The sequence below is a fragment of the Callospermophilus lateralis genome, chromosome 8 (assembly GCF_048772815.1).
Source record: "Callospermophilus lateralis isolate mCalLat2 chromosome 8, mCalLat2.hap1, whole genome shotgun sequence".
NCBI classification, from domain to species: Eukaryota; Metazoa; Chordata; class Mammalia; order Rodentia; family Sciuridae; genus Callospermophilus; species Callospermophilus lateralis.
The window spans coordinates 52,976,452-52,999,436 of NC_135312.1; the positions used below are offsets into that span (position 1 = coordinate 52,976,452).

A 22,985-nucleotide genomic window follows, 5' to 3' on the forward strand; every position below is an offset into this window, starting at 1 on the left:
ATAAAATCATTGCCTATAAAGACATTTTAAAGTTTTTTTTCCCTAGTTTTCTTCTAGCAATTTCATAGTTTCAGATCTTACAGTTAAGTTTTTGGTCCATTTTCAGTGATTTGATACATGGTGAGAGGGATCAACATAATGACCTTTCTCGTATCTTCTAAAACTGGATATCAAACACCATTTTTGAAGAGGCTGACCTTTCTCCAATTTTTTTGGTACCTATTTCTCCACTGTCTTCTGACTAATATTTTTATAATATCAAATCAGCTATCATTCACATATTTATTATTCTGTACATAACCATGTTTATTTTTCCTCTGGCTACTTGTAAATGTTCTCTTTATCACTGCTCATAAGCAATTTGTTTATGATGTACTTAGTTTTATTCATGTTCTTGTACTTGCCTAGTTTTCCTAATATTAGAATTTTTTAAGTTTCTTTTTAACCCTTCTTCTTCACCTTCAGTAAAATTACATATGTGGTTCAATCCAGTGTCTTTTCATTTCAGATTTTATATTTTCAAATATGATATAATTATTAAGATGAGATTTTAATACCCTGCTTACAAATTCTATCATTAGTCTATTTACGTTGATTGACTATGGTTTCATTATAAACCATATTTTCATTTTTGTTCCATGCCTAGTAATTTTTTTAATTATGTAGAAAGCATTGAGATTTTGTCTTTTTGGGGTACTGGATTTTTTTTGCTTAATTTAAATGTTATTGATTTGTTCCATGGATAATAATGAAGTTACTTTTGAATTCTTTTGCATTTTAGAGACTTTTAAGGTTTATTAGGCAATCGGGAGTAGAGAGCCTTTTCACTTAGAACTAAACTTAACCTACTACCAAAGCAAAACTTTTCCAAGTACTCCAACAATGCTGCATGTATTCCACCTGCATGCCACTCTGCTGTGTCAGCACAGTCTTTCAAAGTCCTCTTTCAGCTTCAGAAATTATACATCCGACTGCTTTCTAATATTCTTTCCCAAGCTTCATGGATTTTCTCCACATTTACTTATGCTAATCAAAACTCTGTAGAAGATTATCTCAACCTTGTATAGGTCTCCAGAATTCTTTCTCTGAGTGATTTTCTCCTGTCTGAAATTTACTTTACTTTAATGTTCTGGGTTAACTTTACACACTTGCCTCTACTAATTTCAATTATATCTTCCCAAGAGAATCACCTAGATCACCTAGTCTCTTGATTCTTCAGGGTTTTTTTGCTTGTTTGTTTGTTTGGTTTGGTTTGAGTTGGGTTTTTTTGTTTTTTTTTTAAGTTAGAAAATATCAAGGCTTTTTTTTTTTTTTTTCTCATAAATAAGGTTCTGCTTGTTGGATAAGTGAGACCGATGTTCAAAGTTCTAAATGAATAAAGATTTTCCTACTTTGGGTACATACAATAATGGAAAAGAAATGACACAAAAGGGGTTGAGGTATATAATGCTTTTTATGTTCACAGAAAAAAATAAACACATAACCTAAATAAACAAGAATAGAATGGATTTAATTAATCCTGGGAATTCACACAGGGATAAGGCAATAGGACTTTAAATCAATCAATAGGGGTACTGTACACAATAATAAGTCCTATAAGGTTGAGGCCCCTGCTCCTTCTTAGCACTCTCACATGTGAGGTACACCAGTACAGAACCCACAGAGCTGGCAGTCAGCAGCATGGACTCTACAGTCCACTGAAATTAAGCAGTCCTAAATTAAAAGTCCTAAAGTCCTAAAAGACCAAATAACCTGGCTGTTCTACATGTAGCAGTTTCATATATGGAACTTGACAACATACTCAGCATCAATCCTCTGTACAGATATAGCAAAAGGCTCAAAAGGGTACAATGTGAAGGCAAGGAGGCCTCAAATTTTGTATCTCATGGAGCTGCTCATTAAGTTACCTGGATCTCAAGCTTGAGCAATGCAAAGCCCCAGGCGTAGAACCTTACGAGGTGTTCTCCACAAATCTTGGGTTGCTCTGTGACTGACACCCACTTGTCTTCAGAGCTAAAGAGAGGTAAATCCAGATAGGAGATACCACTCTAAGACTGGGTACGGATGGGGAGCTGGCCCAGCAATCAGCTCACAATGTCTGTGTACTCTCTATTCTTGCATTTATCATTCTTTCCTTTGAACTAGCACAGGATCTGCCTTGCAGCCTTATTGCCAGAAACTGAGCACGGAAACTGGACTTCACTGTGCAAAGCAGCATTATGGAAGAGATAGCAGAAGTTCCCAAGAACTCAAAAGTCCATAAACATATTTTCAAACACAGCAATCATCTCTGTCGTCACTATAGAGTACACCACAAAGAAATGTCCCAAGAGGCTAGTGAGGGATTGTGAAAACACACCCTATACAATTTCTCTCAACAGCAGTGTCAGCAGCAGGTCAATGAGAGATCCTACATTCAGCTGACTTTGTAGTTTACTCCTTTGCTGGCTGATCTGAGTTTCCAAACTAATACCTCAAGAAGCAATCTGAGGTGAATCTGTGACCTGCAGTGTCACTACAGACTCACTGGTCCACTCAATAAACATGGTTTTCCTCCAGAGTCTTCTTTTTCCACATGTACAGCTGCCGCAGTTGGTCAGAGGACAGGAAGAAGCACATCTTGGCCATTGCGCTACCATTCTGTTATTCCTGGTATCCCAGGTATATCAGCAGCTGGTGTTTCAGGGATTGATGAAAGGATCCTTAAAGGAATTGAATATGATTGTCTTGTCCCTTTGCATCTCAGGGAAAAGAACCAACACAGTGTCATTCTCATAGCAAAAGCTGCCATGGTCCACACATCAGTGAACATGACTTCTGGAAGACAGTGATGGTCTTGCTCCTGCACCGGCAATATAGCCAGGATGTTTTTCTAAAAGTGCAGCCCTTGTTTATGTGAAAGGACCACTTCTTTTACATTGAGTAGGAACATGTCACATAGTCATCAGTGGAAAAGCCAATGGTGTAAAGAGATTGGTCCTCTAGAGGGACCATGAACTGAAAGTCTCTGACTCATGGTTGCAATATGCCTTATAGAAAAAAGAGTAAGTTATCTCTGGGAGGATAGGCAGCAGAGCCTGTCATCAGTCAGTCATCAATAAAGAGACAATATTCCATGTTCAGGTGCTCACCATTGGTAAGGTGCTGAAGGACAAAACAGATCAAAAGAGCCACCCAAGATGACTGCTGGTCATTGCCATTGGACAGGATCCCCTCCCCATCCCACTTATATCCTTACAGTAAGTAGGTCCTCTATCCCTGCAAGTCCTGGCATTTACAGATTTCAATAGATAGCTGGCCGTAAGAGAAAAGCAATAAAGCAGTGTCCATTGCATAGGAAACAGGGTATTTTTCAACGTTGACAATTGTGAAGTTGGAGAGGACTCTGGTGGACACGTACCTGGTGCCAGTGGTTACCTACCTTCCTGAACTGATCCTTCAGCATTCCAAGCAGTGAATGACATTTTGGTTTTGGAGTTCTCAAAATGTATTATTGGAAACATGATGATCTATTATCACATCACTTTCAGGTTCAGCTAGTGGGTGGAAGGCAAGGGACACCCCACCTTGCTCTGTGTCCTCCTCCTCCCACCTCCTCATTACTCTCTTTAGGCCCCATATTCCTCAGCAGCCATGTGTAAATTCTTTCCAGATAATAAGCTTAAATATCATTGTATTCATTTTGTTTTTTCCCTTTCTCCCAGGGATCACTCTTCTGCATTTCTTGCTTAGTAATATCTGAACATTTTCTTATCATATATTTTGTTATTCTTGTAATTCTTTAAAGTAACAGGGAAAAATCCGTTTTTCATATGCTATCAGGACTGAAGCTAAAATCCAGAGTAAATGGATTTTGAAGTCCTCATACTTCTTCTAAAAGTCCTCTATTATCTGATCCATTTGCTACTCTGACTTCAGGTCCACAAAATTTCTCACGCTTACCTACAATGTCCTGTTTGGTATTTTTAAAAAATATTCCATACATGTTCTCATTACAGGTTCTCCAATGCCCTCTATCTGCCTATTTCTTTCCTCATTTCCTTTACTTTTTTGCTCTTTTGCTCAAAGAGGGTTTTCTGGCCATAATCTAGTGTTGACTCTCTATCCCTACCAAGACTTTCTATCCCCTTTTTCCAATCTGGTTTTCTCCTTAGTACTTATCACTAGCTACATATATAACTTGTCATCTTTGTTATGTTTCCCTTTTAGAGTATATCTCCATGAAGTCTAGAATTTTTCTTTTGTTCCTGGCTTTATGCAAAGTATATAGAAGAGTTCCTAGGATATATTAGGAACTCAATGATTTTTACATCAAACAGTTTTATATTAGCATATGCCTACACAAAATTTTATGCATTCTCTTTATTAAGTACATAGAGAATTGGACACAAACAATATAAGGAACTGTGTTTGTATGAGATGCACAAGACATTTGTAGTTGTGTTCAAATTGCAAAATAATCTTAAAGGGCACATAGGAATTTATCATGCATTCTCTGTAAGAATGTGAAAGGGCATTCAGAGAAAAGATAAAGATTTACAGAGATGTGAGATTATTGATGTGTTCAGGAAAGAGTGATTGAGGCAATAAGAGTAGCAGGAAATGAGATCACAAATATCTGCTGTGCAAAACTTGATAATGGGAAAGTAGGAAATTAAAAAACACTATCTTGAATCAAAAAACTACTTCATGGAACAAGTGAATCTGAATTCATATTACAGATAACCATTATAATACTACAACCTCCTTCTTTCCTGTTATCATGTTCTAAATCAAACTTTGCTAAAGTACTCCTTGGAATCCATGGAACAAAAATTGGAAAGAAAATTTCTAATCATACTGACTTCTCAGAATTTAAATGGAATTTTAGGTACTTGAAACCACAAAATTACCATATCATAAAGGAGCAAGGTTTAAATAGTATTAAAGTGATCCACAATAGATTATCCCACTGCCTCATCTTCTTGTCTTCCATTGGGGAAACAAGGTAACATTTTACATTTTCTTTCTCTTATACCATGTACTTATGAAAAATATTTCAAAATTCATGACATCTTCTGCACAATAAAAATAAAAAAATATTTGTAAAGATGTTAATGCCAGTGTATTATAAATTGCTTCATAAATTTTCTTTTAATTAATATAAGGTTATGATTCATCTTCTATGCTTTTAAATATAGTTAATATCTAGACACTGGGGATTTCATTGTGATTGTGTCTCATGAAGTGCTCAGGTTTTATTTTGAAGGTGAGACCAAGAAACTAATGTTTCTAGAAATCTTGCAACTGCTTACTTTGTTTATGTTTCCTGAGCCTCCTTATCATCTAAAAATTAGAGAATAAAATATTTACACAGCTACATACATGGTTATTCTGAAAATTACAGATAAGATTATGAAAAATCTAGCACAGTGATTGCCATGTATCAGTTGCTTAATAACGACAGCTATTTGAAATTTTCTTCCATGTCAAATTAATTCTCATTAAGAAGTAATATTTTCCATGTTTTAATTTGCTAAACATAGGTAAGATATGACCTCTAAGTATAATTGATTTGAAAAATGTTAACTTGAGATAATGAATGAAAGGCAATAAAATATATCTGAAAAACTTAAAGCTTTGCTATTGTAGAATGTCCTATTTATATTATATGGATGAAAATATTATTTTAATCTTTACAGAGTAAGTGAATATATTGTCAACATTATATTGTTATTATTCAGTATAAAGATGAGATGTTTTATGCCAAAGAATTTGGAAACTGTGGAAAATTATAATATACAAATATCAATGCAGATAATCGAGTTTCTATATGTATTCACCCTCTATATTCACATGGATGTTAATCACAAAAAAATTTAGGTATAGCTTGGGTAAAAAATAAAAATATCCTTTGTGAATTTTAAATATGCATATTATAAGGAGTAAAATATATCAAAATTACATTAGAATACCTTTATTTCTATTTTAACTCATCTGTAGTTGGTCAAAAGGTCTGTGGACTTATAGCCATAGAATTAGAGGTCAATCTATCTAGAAAGTGATTTCAGAGATTATAACTAAGGTCACTTTTGTTAGATGTATTAAATGAGGCCTGGTGGAACTCAGGGACTTGCTTAAGCTTCAGCAGTCAGAAGGAAGCCTGATTCCAGCAGGGAATTTCCACTTGCATCTCTCTATAATTTGTAAGGGAACCTGGCTGCATGTCTTGGCTCACCAAAAAAAAAAAAAAAAAAAAATGATATTAAAAGGAGTTCTGGTTAAATTTTATCTTTATGATAATAATTCATCACAAAATGCCCATCAGTGAAGATTAATCCTATTAATTGACTATATCTGAATGGACCTTCCACATTTTAGCAAGCATGACTTAAAATTATGCCCTTTAGATGGGAAAAGTCTTTTGAAATAAACTATGATATTCATATCTGTAGTCATGAAATTCTCAAAACTATTTCCTGTTGTTAACATTCATTGCCCTTTTCTCATCATTGAGTAGAAAGATAAAAATAGATAAATTAGTAACAGACGTCAATAAATAATATATAATCTCCAGAAGATAAAAATATATTCTAGATATTCTGTATGTTTCTGCAGGACCAAGTAGCCATGAAGTTTTTCATCTTTGCCTGCCTGTTGACTGTTGCTCTGGCAAAGCATGTAAGTATGTGGAGATACAAGTTGTTGTTTTTTTTTTAATTTAAATCGATAAAAAGAGTGAAGTCTTTACTACATGAAAAGGATACGAACATTGGAAATGATGGACAGAGACCAAGTGTGTGCCTTGTAATCTGTAATCAATGATAACATGCTCTGCCTACACAGAATATGAAAGTTAACAATTATTCTACAAAGTGTTTTTGCTGTAATGTTGTAGAGGTTAAATATATAAGAATAGGAAGAAGGAAGAAGGGATAACTTATCCTCTGTGATATGTTGTAATATAGTTCAGAACTTTCTGGAAAAACCATTCTCACTTCTCATCATGTTTCTAAGGTTTAAGATAGCTCTATCCCAAAGCCAACTGTCAAAGAAATCCAAATTCCAATGAATTTACCCACAACACAGTGTTTTAAAATTTTATTGCCATTAGACAGCAGAGAAAGAGATTCACGTTGGCATTGCAGTCAATAAGTCATAAATTTGTGTTTGTTTTTGTTAATTATGTAGGAGATAAAGCCCTGATTCTCCACTGAGGTAAACCACTAATTATGAAGACGGATGCTGACTACTAATAGTACAAAACAAGTCTCTGGTTTATCTCATTCCCAATAGTCATTTAATAATTGTGACATTAGTACAAAAATAATGGTCAGCACTCCAGATACTACAAATGCAATTCCAATCCTTCTGGAATAAGGACTCATGCACATCTGCAACTATATTTGGCATTGATTTCTGGATGTGTTTGTACCCACACATACATAACAGATACCCAAATCTCTTCAGGTGTCACCCAAAGAATTGGTTGTTCTCTTGATATGTATTTTATATAAAAATCAAAGATAAAAGAAAACAAATATATGCAAATATATACAACTAAAATTTTTCCTTCCATCTTTGTAGTTGATATTTGCAAAAATGTGTGATGGGTTCTCACATAAAAACATTGACAGTACAGAACAAGTTATTTTACTGGAAAGTAATGAGTTAATTATCCATGAGAGTAAAAGTTTGGCAATGTAGTCAAAGGTTAAGTATTTTATTCTGAATTATTGTATAATGGGTGTGAAATAATGCTTTTTAGAATAGCGCCAAAAACCACAAATAAGAAATCAAAACTCATTATCAATTTCTTTTTCCAAGGAATCTGCCAGCATTGAGCAAGAAGTAAGTCATAACTTCATATATTAAATATATTTTAAAATAATTTATCATTTTATATAACTGTAAAAATGAATGTCATTTATTATTTCAGAAGTGTAAGAAGGACAGAAATGTGGTCTTCCAAGCAAATCAGGTAAAATTGATCTATTCATGCCTTTGTGATGATTACTGAGATGTATTTTATGTCCATTATGAGTTATTTTTCCATTACCAATGTATTATTTTTTAATCTCTGTCAAATAGGTGATGTTTTTATTGTCTTAACTGCTGTGAAATAACATGAAAGATCTCAGAAAAACATATTTATATTTCATTTGTGACTGTGTTTTCAAAGTGTCATCCATCTGAAATAATTATTTTTTTAACTTTTTTTCAGTTGTAAATAGACACAATACCTTTATTTTGTTTATTTATTTTTATGTGGTGCTGATGATCAAACCCAGAGCCTCACACATGTGAAACAAGCACTCTACCGCTGAACCACAACCTCAGCCCCATGGAATTCTTATTAATAGGCCCTCACTTTGCCTTCATTCTGAACTTTTTAAACTACTATTTTATATTTTCTAAGAATTACTTTATGCCAAAAAATGCTATTCAGGAATTATAGGAAATTATAAATAAAGTCCTCTTGAATTAATTATAGGAAATTATAAATAAAGTCTTCTTTTATTTATAAAGTCCTCTTGAATCAGGACTTTAATTACCCCCAATTTTTTTAATCTAGTAGGCATGCTACCTTGATTTCAAGTCTGATCATATTGTGTTGTATAAGTCTAGTTGAAATTAGCATAGATGAAAATGTATTCAATGACAAAGAAATTTGAAAACGAGGAAGGAAACAGGCACTTGCCCTTCCTAATTCAATGAACAATTCAATTGAAAAATATTAATTTGTCTATGAACCAGCTAACCCACTAAATACCTCCCCTAAGTTTCCACAAAGAACAGAGATTAAGTCATTTTGTGACTTTAATTATTTACATTATTAAATATTTTTATTAAAATTTACTCTTTTAAGCTTAAGTAAATTTGTTTTTTAAACAGTGAATACAGCCCACAAAATTCCTCCCTCATAGTACTTACATTTCAATTCACCGTTCCCAACATGTTTCTTTCCAATTGAAATTTTTTTTATATAATTATACATACCCACAAAAAATGAATTATTATGCTTCTCTCTGTGGTAGATGGATTTTATCTTTATAATTCAGTAGACTACATTTAAAAACAATGATATAAAGATATGTCTAATTCTTTTTAAACCAGGAAGCAACAAGCAAGATAGATGAAACAGTAAGATGCTTTTATTAATCTTAACATCATTAGATTGACAGCATTTATGCTTAATTTTAAAGATTAATAGTATTCCTCTTTTACTAAACCAGAAACTAATACTTTAATCCTTAAAAATTATAATTTTACTCCAACTGCATTAGTTTTATTACAAGTTTTCCCTTACTCTCACAATGGAGATACTGCCTTTGAAATAACAGATAATGCCTGCTTCTCCCATTTGTGTTTCAAAGGTGATAAACAATTAGTACCTATAAAGCCTGATTTTAATGTTTTTATTTAAACTTTTCTGTTGAAGTTCCATATTAATTAATGACTAGGTAGGTAATTAATATGGAACATACCTAAAGCAGGTACTGATATTTGAGGAACACTGTTGAAGATTCCATTTCTTCTTCTTACCAATTTTTAAAATTTTTGTTTCTATTTTTGCAGGTATCATCTCACAGTTCATCTAGTGAGGTAAGATATTATTTCCTTTGAAATCAAAAATCTTTGCTGTCAGGAAATAGCAGCTTTCCAATACTGTTCTATCTAATGTGATGATCTCTAGCAAATACACATCTGAATATTTAGGGAAGAAATGGGAACAACTTGCAAATGACTCCAGACCATATTGGGGAGACTTAAATTGACTATGTTCAGAAGAAACATCATTTATTCTACCATATATATATGGTAGATATATATATATATCTCACTCCATAGGAAATTGAATTTTAAATCAAGTCTGAGTGAAATCAAGGGATTGTCATTTGCCTTAAGCATAGCTTTACTTTGGAAACCTTAATGTGATTTAGAGGTGAGGTTCTCAAACAGGAGAGTGTTCCCTGATAAATAGCATCAGCAGCACTTTCTAAAAAAACTAAGAGAAAAACAAAATCTTGGGCCCTATGGGAAAAGTTACAGAATGAGAAACTCTGAACTGGGGATACGCAATCTATTTTAGCAAGGCTTCCGGTGGTACTAATACACATTAACCTTTGAGAAACATTTTTTTAGAACATGAAACAGAGTTTGGGTTAGAAATTATGCAGATTGCCAATACCTGAAACACCTCTGTTGATAGAAATAGGTTACAAGGAAGTCTTGAAAGAGCTGGCAGCAGCATCATGGATCATGGCCTTGTGACCATAAGTAACATCTAAATTCTTCATAGTCAGTGTCTTAGGAAGCATAGCTCAGTTTCACCAATTTAAGTCTCACTTTACCAAGTCGGGTCTATATTGTTTCTCTCTTTTATTTATTTTTTGTTTGGGCGGGGGGCGATGTCACTTGGCCATACTCCATAAGACACAAGAAATTCTCTAAATAATATAAAATTGATAAACTTTTATTCACATTTTATTCAAAAAGTAAACATTTAACTCATGCTGTTATTTTGGCAGAAAGAGAATGACAAAGAGACCAAGTTTTAATAAATATTTAATTTACTTAATTATTAGTAAATTACTTAATATCTTACTATATACTAGTGGGTTGAACTCTGAATATGTTTTGAATTGTCTCTAATTTTCTTGAAAAAGTATTTAGTGATAACTACTGCTATGCATTCAAGTAAAGCTACTTCTCATCTTGTTCCTTTAGGAATCTGCTGACGTCACTGAAGTAAGTAATCACAGTTCAATTAAATTAATATCATTAGTAATATATTTGCTTTCTATTTCTCTTACATGTGCTTTGCTTTTTAACAGAAAAAGGAGCAGTCTGAGGAAGAAAATGTCTACCTAAAACAGCTGGTAAGTTTTTTATGCAATTTATTACTTCAGATAAAACAATATATTTTACAATTCTTTCTCTTCAAGATGATCACATCATTTCTTCTCAATAAAAATATTTAGAACCAAATTTATGATAAAATTACGTTTTACTATTATGACTATGACATGAAAATGTAGTCTTAATAAATAATAATAAAAACAGCATTTTTTGGAAAGAAAATCCTAAATAAACTGAGAAGAGTTACAAATCTCAAAAAACTATTTAAGTTAATTTACTTGAGCTTCCACTGTTTCATCATGTAATCACATAATTAGTCACTCAGCTTCTTTTTCTCAATAAAAAATTCATGAGATATTTTTATTCACTTTTTATTCAAAGTTTTCACAAAATAACATGATTCCGCTTCTTTTTAAAGTAACAACAAAATTTATTAGTTAAGGCCAAAAGCTATTAAGTCCTCTCATTCTAAGTCCTATGAGGTCATGTTACCTGGCTGCTGTGGACAAGAGAAATATGCAGTAAAAGAAAGAATGAGACTTCAAAGTCAGGTGATTTCATTTCTGAATTCAGCTCCCCAGGGTCTTACTTAATCTCTTTAAAACTATGTTTTCCTTAAATGAAAATGAAGCTAGTAATAATATTTCTGCAGGCTTTATAGGGTGATGTCAGAAGACATACATAAATTATATAACAGAAACCTCAAAAAATGCACGAAAAGATAGCAATTATCATTAAATTTACATATATGCAGAAAATGTATTCTAAATCTTTTAAAACAGAGATAGCTTCATATTGAGTAGTTCAAAACAAAAACTCTAAAATAAAGCTGTTGTACAGAAACTTACTTTCTCAATACTTTTTTTCCTAAATTCTAATCAAATTCTCTTCTTGTACCACTGTCTAGCCAACATTTATGCCCAATTTTAAAAACATGTTGATATTCTACACACCAACTTACTTATCCATCTGTATGAAGTAGAAGCCAACAATGAAATTGCCATTTTAGGTGATTCCATAATTATTACTACCGTAATTTATGGTCAAGAAGCCATTGCCAAATCAAAGTAGGAGCACACTATAATATTTATTCAGCTGGACACACATGACAGGTGCTATACAAATCATTTGGCATGTCTTTCATACAAGATTTCAAGGTAAATGACGCTCATGAGAGGTCAACAACTAGCCCAGGGGAAGGAGAACATAAATTGAATTGTCCCTCAGTCTGAGCACCAGCCTTCTTCAACCAGATATGGGGAAAAAAATGACAAAGTGAGGTGAATTTCAATGTAATTCTCCACTTCTTTTCTTATATATTATTTTGTTTTTATACTTATCAAAAACCTTACTTCACTAGAATCCTAAATTATCCAGATGATTTGCTTCAATTCTGAAGTTCACTTTATTCATATTTATAGTGAATTTTATATTAAAAATGTCTTTTATTTGGTCAATTTGGTATAATTTAACTATCTTCTAAATAAAAATTTAATTCATTTGATTTTGTCCATATATGCTCTGATCATATTCGGTACTCATATGTACATTTCTTTCCTTCTAGAACAAAATCAAACAATTTTACCAGCAAGCTTATTTCCCCCAGTACCGTCAGGTTTATCGTCATCAGCAGAGAGTTTTGAACCCATGGAATAGCTTTAAGAAAAATGTCAATCGTGCTGTTTCCATTCCGGTGAGATGTGCATTTTTGCTTGTTTTTATTTATTGTTTTTTTAATAAGTTAACTAGAAGAACAATATCCAGTCAGTATCAATGTAGACAGTAAAGCAAATTTCAATAACATTTTCTAAAACAAACTTTAAAGCAAACCTATTAGAAAGAACTAACAGTAATTACAATGTTTTCAACTGTCCTAAATATTCACTTACATGTCTTTGACTTGATTCTGACAGCAAGTCTCTGAAGTGGATAGCAGTAAAAAATACCATCTCCATTTTTAAAAAGGAACTGAAATTTTAAAAAACTGAGATCAGTTGCCAAAGTTTTAGTTAATATCTCCCTTTAATCTTATAAAGCCTTTTGGGCTTAAGGAACTCTTTCAAACATGAGGAACAAGTTCTAGAGGAGGAAATAGAACATGGGATCTAAATTACAACTTGAGATTTGGGTTCAGAATACTAAAGATTGGGTTCCACATTCACTAAAAGCCTAAGTGACCTTGGGCACGTGCTCTTCCCCTTTCTGTGCTTCCTATTTATTGGATATGAATGGCTTTCCTAGGTAGCCCTTAGAAATTAAGGAACCACCATCATTAAAGGAAATATGCTTATACTGTTAGTTTGAGCATTAGATGACTAAAGAATATTATAAAAGTCAAAGTCTGTTTTCACCAAAAATAGAAAAGTAAGTAATCACAATTCAATTAAATTAATATCACTAGTAATATATTTGCTTTCTATTTCTCTTACATGTGCTTTGCTTTTTAACAGAAAAAGGAGCAGTCTGAGGAAGAAAATGTCTACCTAAAACAGCTGGTAAGTTTTTTATGCAATTTATTACTTCAAATAAAACAATATATTTTACAATTCTTTCTCTTCAAGATGATCACATCATTTCTTCTCAATAAAAATATTTAGCACCAATTTTATGACAAAATTACTTTTTACTATTATGATTATGACATGAAAATGTAGTCTTAATAAATAATAATAAAAACAGCATTTTTTGAAAAAAAATCCAAATAAACTTAGAAGAGTTACAAATCTCAGAAAACTATTTAAGTAATTTACTTGAACCTCCACTGTTTTATCATGTAATCACATAATTAGTCACTCAGCTTCTTTTTCTCAATAAAAAATTCATGAGATATTTTTATTCACTTTTTATTCAAAGTTTTCACAAAATAACATGATTCCGCTTCTTTTTAAAGTAGCAACAAGAATTGACTAGTTAAGGCCAAAAGCTATTATATTATCTCATTCTAAGCCCTATGAGGTCATGTTACCTGGCTGCTGTGGACAAGAGAAATGAACTGTACAAGAAAGAATGGGGCTTTAAAGTCAGGTGATTCCATTTCCAACTTCAGGTCCCCAAGGTCTTACTTAATCTCTTTAAAACTATGTTTTCCTTAAATGAAAATGAAGCTAGTAATAATATTTCAGCAGGCTTTATAGGGTGATGTCAGAAGACCTACATAAATTATATAATAGGAATCTCAAAAAATGCATGAAAAGATAGCAATTATTATTAAATTTATATATATGCAGAAAATGTATTCTAAATCTTTTAAAACAGAGATAGCTTCATATTGAGTGTTCAAAACAAAAACTCTAAAATAAAACTGTTGTACAGAAAATTAGTTTCTCAATAGTTTTTTTTTCATTTTTTTTCCTAAATTCTAATCAAATTCTCTTCTTGTACCACTGTCTAGTCAACATTTATGCCCAATTTTAAAAACATGTTGATATTCTACACATCAACTTACTTATCTGTCTGTATGAAGTAGAAGCCAAAAATGAAATTGCCATTTTAGGTGATTCCATAATTATTACTACAGTAACTTATGGTTAAGAAGCCATTGCCAAATCAAAGTAGGAGCACACTATAATATTTATTCAGCTGGACACACATGACAGGTGCTATACAAATCATTTGGCATGTCTTTCATACAAGATTTCAAGGTAAATGACACTCATGAGAGGTCAACAACTAGCCCAGGGGAAGGAGAACATAAATTGAATTGTCTTCTTCAACCAGATATGAAAAAAAAATTGACAAAGTGATATGAATTTCAACATAATTCTCCACTTCTTTTCTTATACATTATTTTGTTTTTACACTTATTAAAAGCCTTACTTCACTAGAATCTTAAATTATCCAGATGATTTGCTTCAATTCTGAAGTTCACTTTATTCATATTTATAGTAAATTTTATATTTAAAATGTCTTTTATTTGGTCAATTTGGTATAATTTAACTATTATCTAAATAAAAATTTAATTCATTTGATTTTGTCCATATATGCTCTGATCATATTCGGTACTCATAAGTATTGATATATTTCTTTCCTTCTAGAACAAAATCAATTTTATTATGTCCAGAAGATGGCAGAATTGAGAATCAATGACTATAGATTAACTAGTGGATCTCAGCTCTTAATTAATAAAGGAAGTGGTGATCCTGTCATAAACAGGGTAAACAAGTCAGTTAACTATCCTTCATGTTTTATGAATTATATTCACTGGTGGTGAAATGCATACATTTTAGTTTTTATTCCTGGGGATTCATTTCCCTGCCAGGCAAATTCTGAAGCAGCATGAGCAAGGTCCACAGCTAAAATGGTAAATTTCAAAGTTAGCCTTTAAATCAGCATAGAATTTCACCATTTTGCTAATAATCATCTGAAATATTTAATAATTAAGAATGCATGAAAGTAATGAAATTAGTAAGCAAAAGTCTGGACTAACATAATTAGACTACTGTTTGCAAAACAATTCTGTAATATTTATGAACATTATTTTCTTGTAAGTGGAGTAATTACAACTTCAATACATGATATAGGTAAGTAAGTGATTTTTTGATAAACAAAGAAACTATATGAAGTTATGTCAACATCATGAGAATTTAATAAATTATATATATATGAAAAAGCCTAAGTAATTTTAGTGTAAATAAAATAAAAGTTACTGCATGCCAATTCCAACCCAGACCCAAAAAGTAAAATCTCAGAGTTTTGCTACTTCATTTATCTCTTAAAAAAAAAAAAAAGAGAGAGAGAGAAGAGGGCTAGGGTTGTGGCTCAGCAGTAAAGTGCTTGCCTAGCATGTGTGAGGCCCTGAGTTTGATCTTCAGCACCATATAAAAATAAATAAAATAAAGGTATTGTGTACACCTACAAATAAAAAAATATATTTTAAAAAAAGAGAAGATAGTTCAGTGATCAATTGGACGTATAGAACATTAGTTTCTTCTTTGATTGTACTAGTCTTAACCAACCTCTTCCTTAACTTTTGTTCTGTACATGACCTCTATCACATCTTTTAATAAAATACTTTTATTTAACTAACAGTAAATTCCAGTTACTTGAAAGTAGCTATTATTATTTTGCTATATTTGTATTTTAAGTCAATTAATTATATCAAAAATGCTTGTTCAAAGCTTCTCTTTACTAGATATTAAAAGATATGTGCAGGATATTATTGTTTTCAGCATGTATTATAAAACAATGCATATTTACTTACCAGAAAATATATAATATCTTAAAACATTATAATACTCTTTAGCTGGTTTCCATATACAGTATTTTATATTTTTAAATGCAACAACTTAAAAATCTATAACCTAACACCTAATCCACCTCTTAAATATAAGAGATATATAGTTAGTCCCATAATTCTGTCACATACAGAATCTCGTATTATTGTTATCATTGGAAAGTATGGGATTTTGCAAAGAAAGCTCAGATTCGGATAAATTGTCCATGGAAAACAATGCATATTCCAGGTGGCTATTTGATTAAGCCCTAAAATTGAAACTTTTTTTTTTTTACATATAGAAAAAAGAGGAACACTCCTCCACAGAGGTAAGGTACTTTCACATGAAAATAAAATCTTTGTATCCAGTACCAGATATTAAATTCTGTATAAGACTGTCTTTAAATTATTTTATGCTTAAGGTTAGAGTAATAGAATTAGAGAACATGGAAATTTAAAAATGTAGCAATGTTAAAAGCCATTTTAGGGGAGCAGCCTAAAACTATAACAAAGTTAGCAGAATTATATTTGTGACTACCAGACACTAGCAAAAATGTTCAATACCATCTCCTTTACTGGAAGTCACTAAATAATCATATTACTTTAGGAGTCATGGTGTCTGTTTTAGGTTGTACAAACTGACCAAGAGGGTCCCTTCTATGCTTCCAAGTAAGGACTTGAGTTCATACATTTAGTGCTAATTTGCAGAAATCTTCCTACCAATGCTTCAGAATACATGTCTAAAGGCACCCTGAATATTACTTAAAAATTTGGCTAATTTTGTTGGATTTTATTTTCCTTCTAAAACACCAAAAACAGCATGGTAGGAAACAACATTTGAAAAATACGTAATTATTTTTTTTCCCCTAAGGAACCTACCAGAATCTCCCAAGAGGTAAGTCCTAATTAATACAATTAAGTAAATTTAAGGGTTTTTTTTAAAATGTCATACATAATAAGCATTATTTACTTAGCTTGATTATATGCAGTACTTAATTGATGAACTAAATTCTGTATTCCTGCTATGAGAAATGGAGATCTTATTATTTAGCAGTTTTAATTCTTATTAATTCCCAGAATTTTAAAATTTATTGTTACTCTAGCTGCTTAATTGTGTAAATATTTACCAAATATTTTTATGATATTTACTCTAACAGAAATTTTATATAAATCCTACCCAAAACATATGTATGAATACTTTAATACAGAAATACCTATTTAATGAAATTGTAATAGATGCAGTATTATTTAAATTCTTTTTTAATATATTGACTAAGTTAAACTTATCAATTTATTCATTTAAGAAGCATGCATTTAGCAAATACTATTTCCCTTACATGGTTCTATATCTTGAGGATTCAAAAATGCATAAAAAGGCAAAATCACACTCCATGTTACATTCCATTAAAGTCATGAATGTGTGTTTTTTTTCTTTGGAGAACTCAGATATAATTTGAGCAATAAAAATAAACTAATTATTATTTTTCTAAATGGTTTTTTCTTGCCACATCCAAAAATAAAATCTGTCTTATCAATAAAGTGGAAATACTAAACAATGTATTTAACTCGTGTATTCTTTATTTAAGGAAACCTTAAAGAAGATTGCTGATTTGGTAAGGGTGTTTATTTATATACAACTATATTTGACTTAAAATTTAATGGGAAGAAGAAGCATGCTTACGAACTCCTTTTAATAAATAAGGAAATCAGTTTCATTGTATAAAAGCACAATTTAATTAGGCCCCTTGACTACATTTTTCTTAATTGTTCTTCTCTCAGTTAAAGATTTCTATCTTCACATACATCTTGTCTACGTTTTACACTATTTTAACAAAAAATGTGGAATTTTTAATTTTTTGAAGAAAAAATACATTTTTGCTGTCCCATTTTGTCCATTAGAATGATGATCATGTTGGTAAAACCAAAAGTTCTATCACACTATTGTTTTTTGAAAAAAATTTCCAAATTCAATTAACTTGGTCTTCATATTTTTATTCTTTTTATTGTTCTTTTTATTTATCAAGGACACTTCTAGCAGCTCATCTAGTGAGGCTGGATAAATGGCACTTTGTTTTAAGTTAAAGAAACAACTAATCCATCAAGAAATAACACATTTTCTACTGCAATAATTTTTAGAAAATTAATAGCTGCTGATTTTTAACAAATTCATATCAAAACATATAATAAAAATAACAGAAATACTATGGATAATACATATTTACAAACTTATAACTCAAGTAATTGAATATATATACACGTATATAAAATCAGAACTTTCTTCCCATGAAATATGGGAACCAATTTCAAAATAAATTATCATTATTGCTGTGGTATGAATTTCTTTAAAAATAAATAAGGATCTATTTCTTAAGAAAAATACTTTTGAGCAATTATCGATTGATTCTAGAACACATGCAAATCTCAGAAATGTGTTTTCATTTCAAATGGATTAGATGGGATTACCCATAGAACACAACTGCATTCGTACTTCTCTTGAATACTCTGATATGACTTAATTTCTCAAATTGTTTTAAGGTGTTTAAGTGACTATTTTCAAACCAAAGGCAATTCTGTAACCATCTCTTATGGTTCAAAGACATACATGTCTCAGTAAAAAAGATATAGGTTTGTAGTCAGGCAATTTATAGTAATTTATAGTCCAACTCCAGGTCCACTGCCTTTTCTATCTGTGACATTGTTTATTGAGTATTTTTAAATGTCCATTTATTTCCCCATGAAAAACAAACTGAACCCATCTCAGAGCCTTGGTATTTGTGGAAATAATTATTTGTTATATATTTACCTTTTAAAATATAAGTAGTGCCTATTGAACACTTACTTTGTGCCAGGTCATGCCAGGTGCTCTGTATAAATCACCTTTTTAAATTTTTTAATAGAACTGGTTTTTATTTATTCTTTGTAGTTATACAATACATTAGGATTCATTTCAACATAATTATAAAAGCATGGAATATAATATCCTCTAATTCCATTCCCAGTACTCCCCCTGTTTCCTGTCTTCTACTCTATTGATCTTTCTGCTATTTACTTATAAGGTGTTTTTTTTTTCTTCTAATTAGTGCCTTATGGATATACATAATGGTGAAATTCCCTGTGGTATATTCATATATGTTCTGTGACATTTTTAAGTACTTAATTCCTGTTAGCTACAGTATCTTCAACTGAAAAATGAACATAGTAACACTATTAATTCTAAAGACTTTTTGTAATGATCATTTCAGATAATATGCAAAGTCTACAATAGAATGCTGGGAATACAATGAATGTATTATTAGCATAGGCATTGTTATCATCATTCGGCTATACACTCTAGAAATTTCCTCTAAAACTTTTATACTAGAAGCAGTATTTTCTTCACTGAAACCACAGTCCTCCCACATAAAGAGCTACCTTGCTTGGGAAAGTTCTGATTTTTGTGAAGACCTTTATGTTTTGTCAGAGTGTCTCCAGAAGCAGTCTACCATTGTATCCATTACTTGCCATCCATTGCCATGAAGCCATTTAACAGTTATTCCCTGGGGGTTCAAAAATATCTTTCCACTCACAAAAACTGAAAATTCACCTGTAGGAAGTTAGAAGCTTAATTTTGTATTTATCTCCTACAATAATCTACGATAAGGTAAATGAAACAGACTGTTAAAAAACTTAAACATCGGGGAAACACCTTGTACATAAAATATGTGACAGGGACTATTCAGAATGATCTCTGAATATTAACTACTAGAATTCTGCAATGTAAATGATGCTTGAGAAAGATGAAGCAACTGCATCAGAGTCATTCCAGAGAGGGAAATCATGAGAAATTATGCTGAACTTCTCTGGTCCTAAAGATCAATATGGTAAAATAAATGATAAAAGGATACACTTATCTTGTTTATTCAAGAATTTTTTTTTCTCACCTTCTTACATTTGCTTTTTTTTTTCCCTCTTAGAAATTTTTATATGAGTGCCTGAATTAACTAGAGGATTTCTTGAACTTTATAGTCACTCTATAATAGAGAAAGGTTTACAGTGATTTTTATATTAGTAAACTGCTTTCATTGGGACCTTCTTGGAAATTGCCTAAGTACCTAAAGTTATAATTAATTTGATTCTGTCTAGATTTCTTGTGAACCCTGGAGGACATTTAATGTGAAGTTACTGTTAATAATTGTATTTCTTTGCAGATCAAGATCAACCAATTTCAGGCATTCGCTGTCCCCAGATATTTCCAGGTTATTCATCCACAGCGGATAGCTGTAAATTCTTGGGCTCACATTAAGAACATTGCCTACCCATATATTCCCATTGTGGTATGTTTGCCTTTTTTAAATCATAAAATAAAATTGTAATTATTATCTTTTATAAAAACAAAAACATTATGTAAAGAAATGAAATAAAATAATCCCACATTCTCACATAAAAATCAATTCAAATTGAAATAAATATGTCAAGGCCAGTAATGAAATACAAAATATATGCTTCAAATATAATGATATATATAATCATAGCAATGGTGACAGAGTAATGTACTTATGTTGTTAAATATGGAGTTCATGAATATATATATATCCCCTAGATAATTCAAGTGACACACAAATATCTTTAGTGAGTTAAAATATCTCGTAATTTATTTTTCTTTCAGAGGAACTTCTAACATTCTTGAACTAACAGCTGCTTCTTGAACTTAGGTAAGTCCCTTTAGGCCTGGATATTGAGCATCGATTCAAACAGGATTTTCAGCTGAAAAGACAACACTAAAGAAAAATCACATTTAAAAAATTTAGTTAAACTTTTAAGTCATAGTTTGATTTGTGAGATATTTTAACTTTTTCTATGAACTTTGATTCACAGATGGAAGGTATCTGTGTAATTTGCACATGTGAGCTTTTTATAAATGTTTGAAAGCAAATTATAGACAATTTCTTTTGTGGATAGATGTGTCCAGCCAACAAAAAGGTTCTGAGAAGAAATCTCCCTAAACATGGGTGACCACACTGGTTCATTCTTGGCAGTTTCCTTTCACCTTACACCCCTAAACTCAAATTTTTATTTTTGTTAGGGAATGCTATGTGTGCATATATGTGTATAATTTAATCCTATCTTTCATTTGGGTCTCCTGATAATAGAAAGGGGTCAGCAAATTTTCCAGATTATTAAGTTGAGAAAAATCATCATAATCACTAAGGATGAAAGCTGATATTTAAGTTTCATAAATCACAATACTCACTTTAATGCTATTTAGTCTTTCATTATTTTACAATTGCTTATCATGGATCCAACAATATAAAACGCTGAAATAATGATCCAACCTTCCTTAACCTCAGTTCTAGGAGAAATAAATTTACCAAGAAGTTTACTAGGTGCAATATTAGAATTACAAGCATAATATTGTAGTAGAAAGAAAAAGTTAATTGATTAAGGCCTGAACCAATAGGAAAGCCAGAAGTAAACAAAGCAAAGGATGTCAGAATACTTTAAGGCAAAAGTAAATGAAATTGGCAGAATATTTATGAAACTAAACTATAATAAAAAGGTTTCCAATCGAATGGATTGTGAAGGATTTACTTTTGAAGAGTTTTGGTAAATTTTTCTGAAAGGACATTTTGCTAAATATAATTATTTGACAAATAATTAGTCCAAATAAGTCAAGAAATTATCAATTATTTTAGAAATTAAATATATTTTATGCCTAGTAAACTACTTATAAATTAAGAATAATTAAAATGTTCAACATTTTCTCAGAATTATATTTTCATTTAGTAGAATTATTAAATAGAAATTTTTTGCATAATGCTGTATAGAATTTAGCTATTTAACCATAATTTAGTCACTTGTGAAACAAATTCTTAGTAACAACTCATTTGGTTCTAGAAACCATTAATTAGTGATAACTATAAGTAATTATATTAGAACTGCCTATGTGTTTGATGTATATGTATATTATGTACATAAATATGTCTAAGAATTTTATATCTACATATTCCAGAATATACATTTTAGATAACCTAATATGTTCTCTTTATTTATAGGTTTGACTAGAAAAATCATTTCTATATAGTTTTCTCATCTATCACATCATCTCCTACTATCAACATTTCTTGATGTGCTTGTTGAAAAGACAACAATATTGAACTACAAGAAGTTTGTGTGGAATATTTTCTATATTGTTAATATTCTTTTTGGTTTATGTTGGATATGTCAGACCTGGATTGTGTGTTCATATTAACTGTACTGATGATTAATTGAGGTCTTTTCATCACTATTTCTGAGATATAGAACACAATAATGTTGCCAAAATATTAAAATATCAAATGCACTTTTAGCTGTGTGGTCTTTCTTCTATTCCTTAGACTTAAAGACTAGATCACTATTACTAGAATAACCTGTTCTATAAAAACTAACTTTATTTAACTTTGAAACTGGCTTGGATAGCACAAAAATAACTTTGTATATATTTGGGGCCCTTAATTGCAAGTGTGCCTCTCATACCCGATGTACTTGAATGCTACATATTTGGAGGCCTCAACCATAACGTACATTCTCAGCACCATTGAGGCAATTTCCACCAGAGTTCTCAAATCTCAAATCACAACCTATGCTTACAGATGGTAACACACAGTATCACACCATAAGAAGAAATCTAATGAGTACTGAAACATTTAGAGGCCATCTATCAAGGGTTTAGACTACTTTCAACAAACATTGAGCAGGCATTATTCTAGATGTCATATAATACAACTATGATATGCCAGGCGTATTTCTAGATGCTTTATACTGGAAAACCAAACAAAGACCCTACTCCATGGGGTTTACATTTTAATCATTGGAGGAAAAGAACAAATATGAAAAGAAGCAATACAGGAGTGCCATTTGATGATAACCACACTAAGAAATAGGCAATGGGAGGGTATTTTAGATAGCATGATCA

The 22,985-nt window shown here is 31.2% G+C and overlaps 1 protein-coding gene and 1 pseudogene across 1 annotated transcript; one reads left to right on the forward strand and one right to left on the reverse strand.

The window, feature by feature from the left end:
* Positions 1-2,141: 2,141 nt before the first annotated feature.
* LOC143405663 (DET1 homolog) lies at positions 2,142-3,600 on the reverse strand (annotated as a pseudogene).
* A 1,361-nt stretch (positions 3,601-4,961) lies between these two features.
* On the forward strand, positions 4,962-22,345 carry LOC143406221 (alpha-S2-casein-like A). The gene is made up of 16 exons (XM_076864909.1): positions 4,962-4,987; positions 6,598-6,660; positions 7,807-7,830; positions 7,919-7,960; positions 9,097-9,123; positions 9,559-9,585; positions 10,711-10,731; positions 10,818-10,862; positions 12,407-12,535; positions 13,293-13,337; positions 16,357-16,383; positions 16,926-16,949; positions 17,641-17,667; positions 20,242-20,367; positions 20,700-20,745; positions 22,087-22,345. Exons 2-15 carry the CDS (start codon positions 6,610-6,612, stop codon positions 20,709-20,711), a joined length of 627 nt encoding a protein of 208 aa, XP_076721024.1. The 5' UTR covers positions 4,962-4,987; positions 6,598-6,609; the 3' UTR covers positions 20,712-20,745; positions 22,087-22,345.
* The last annotated feature ends 640 nt before the right edge of the window (positions 22,346-22,985 follow it).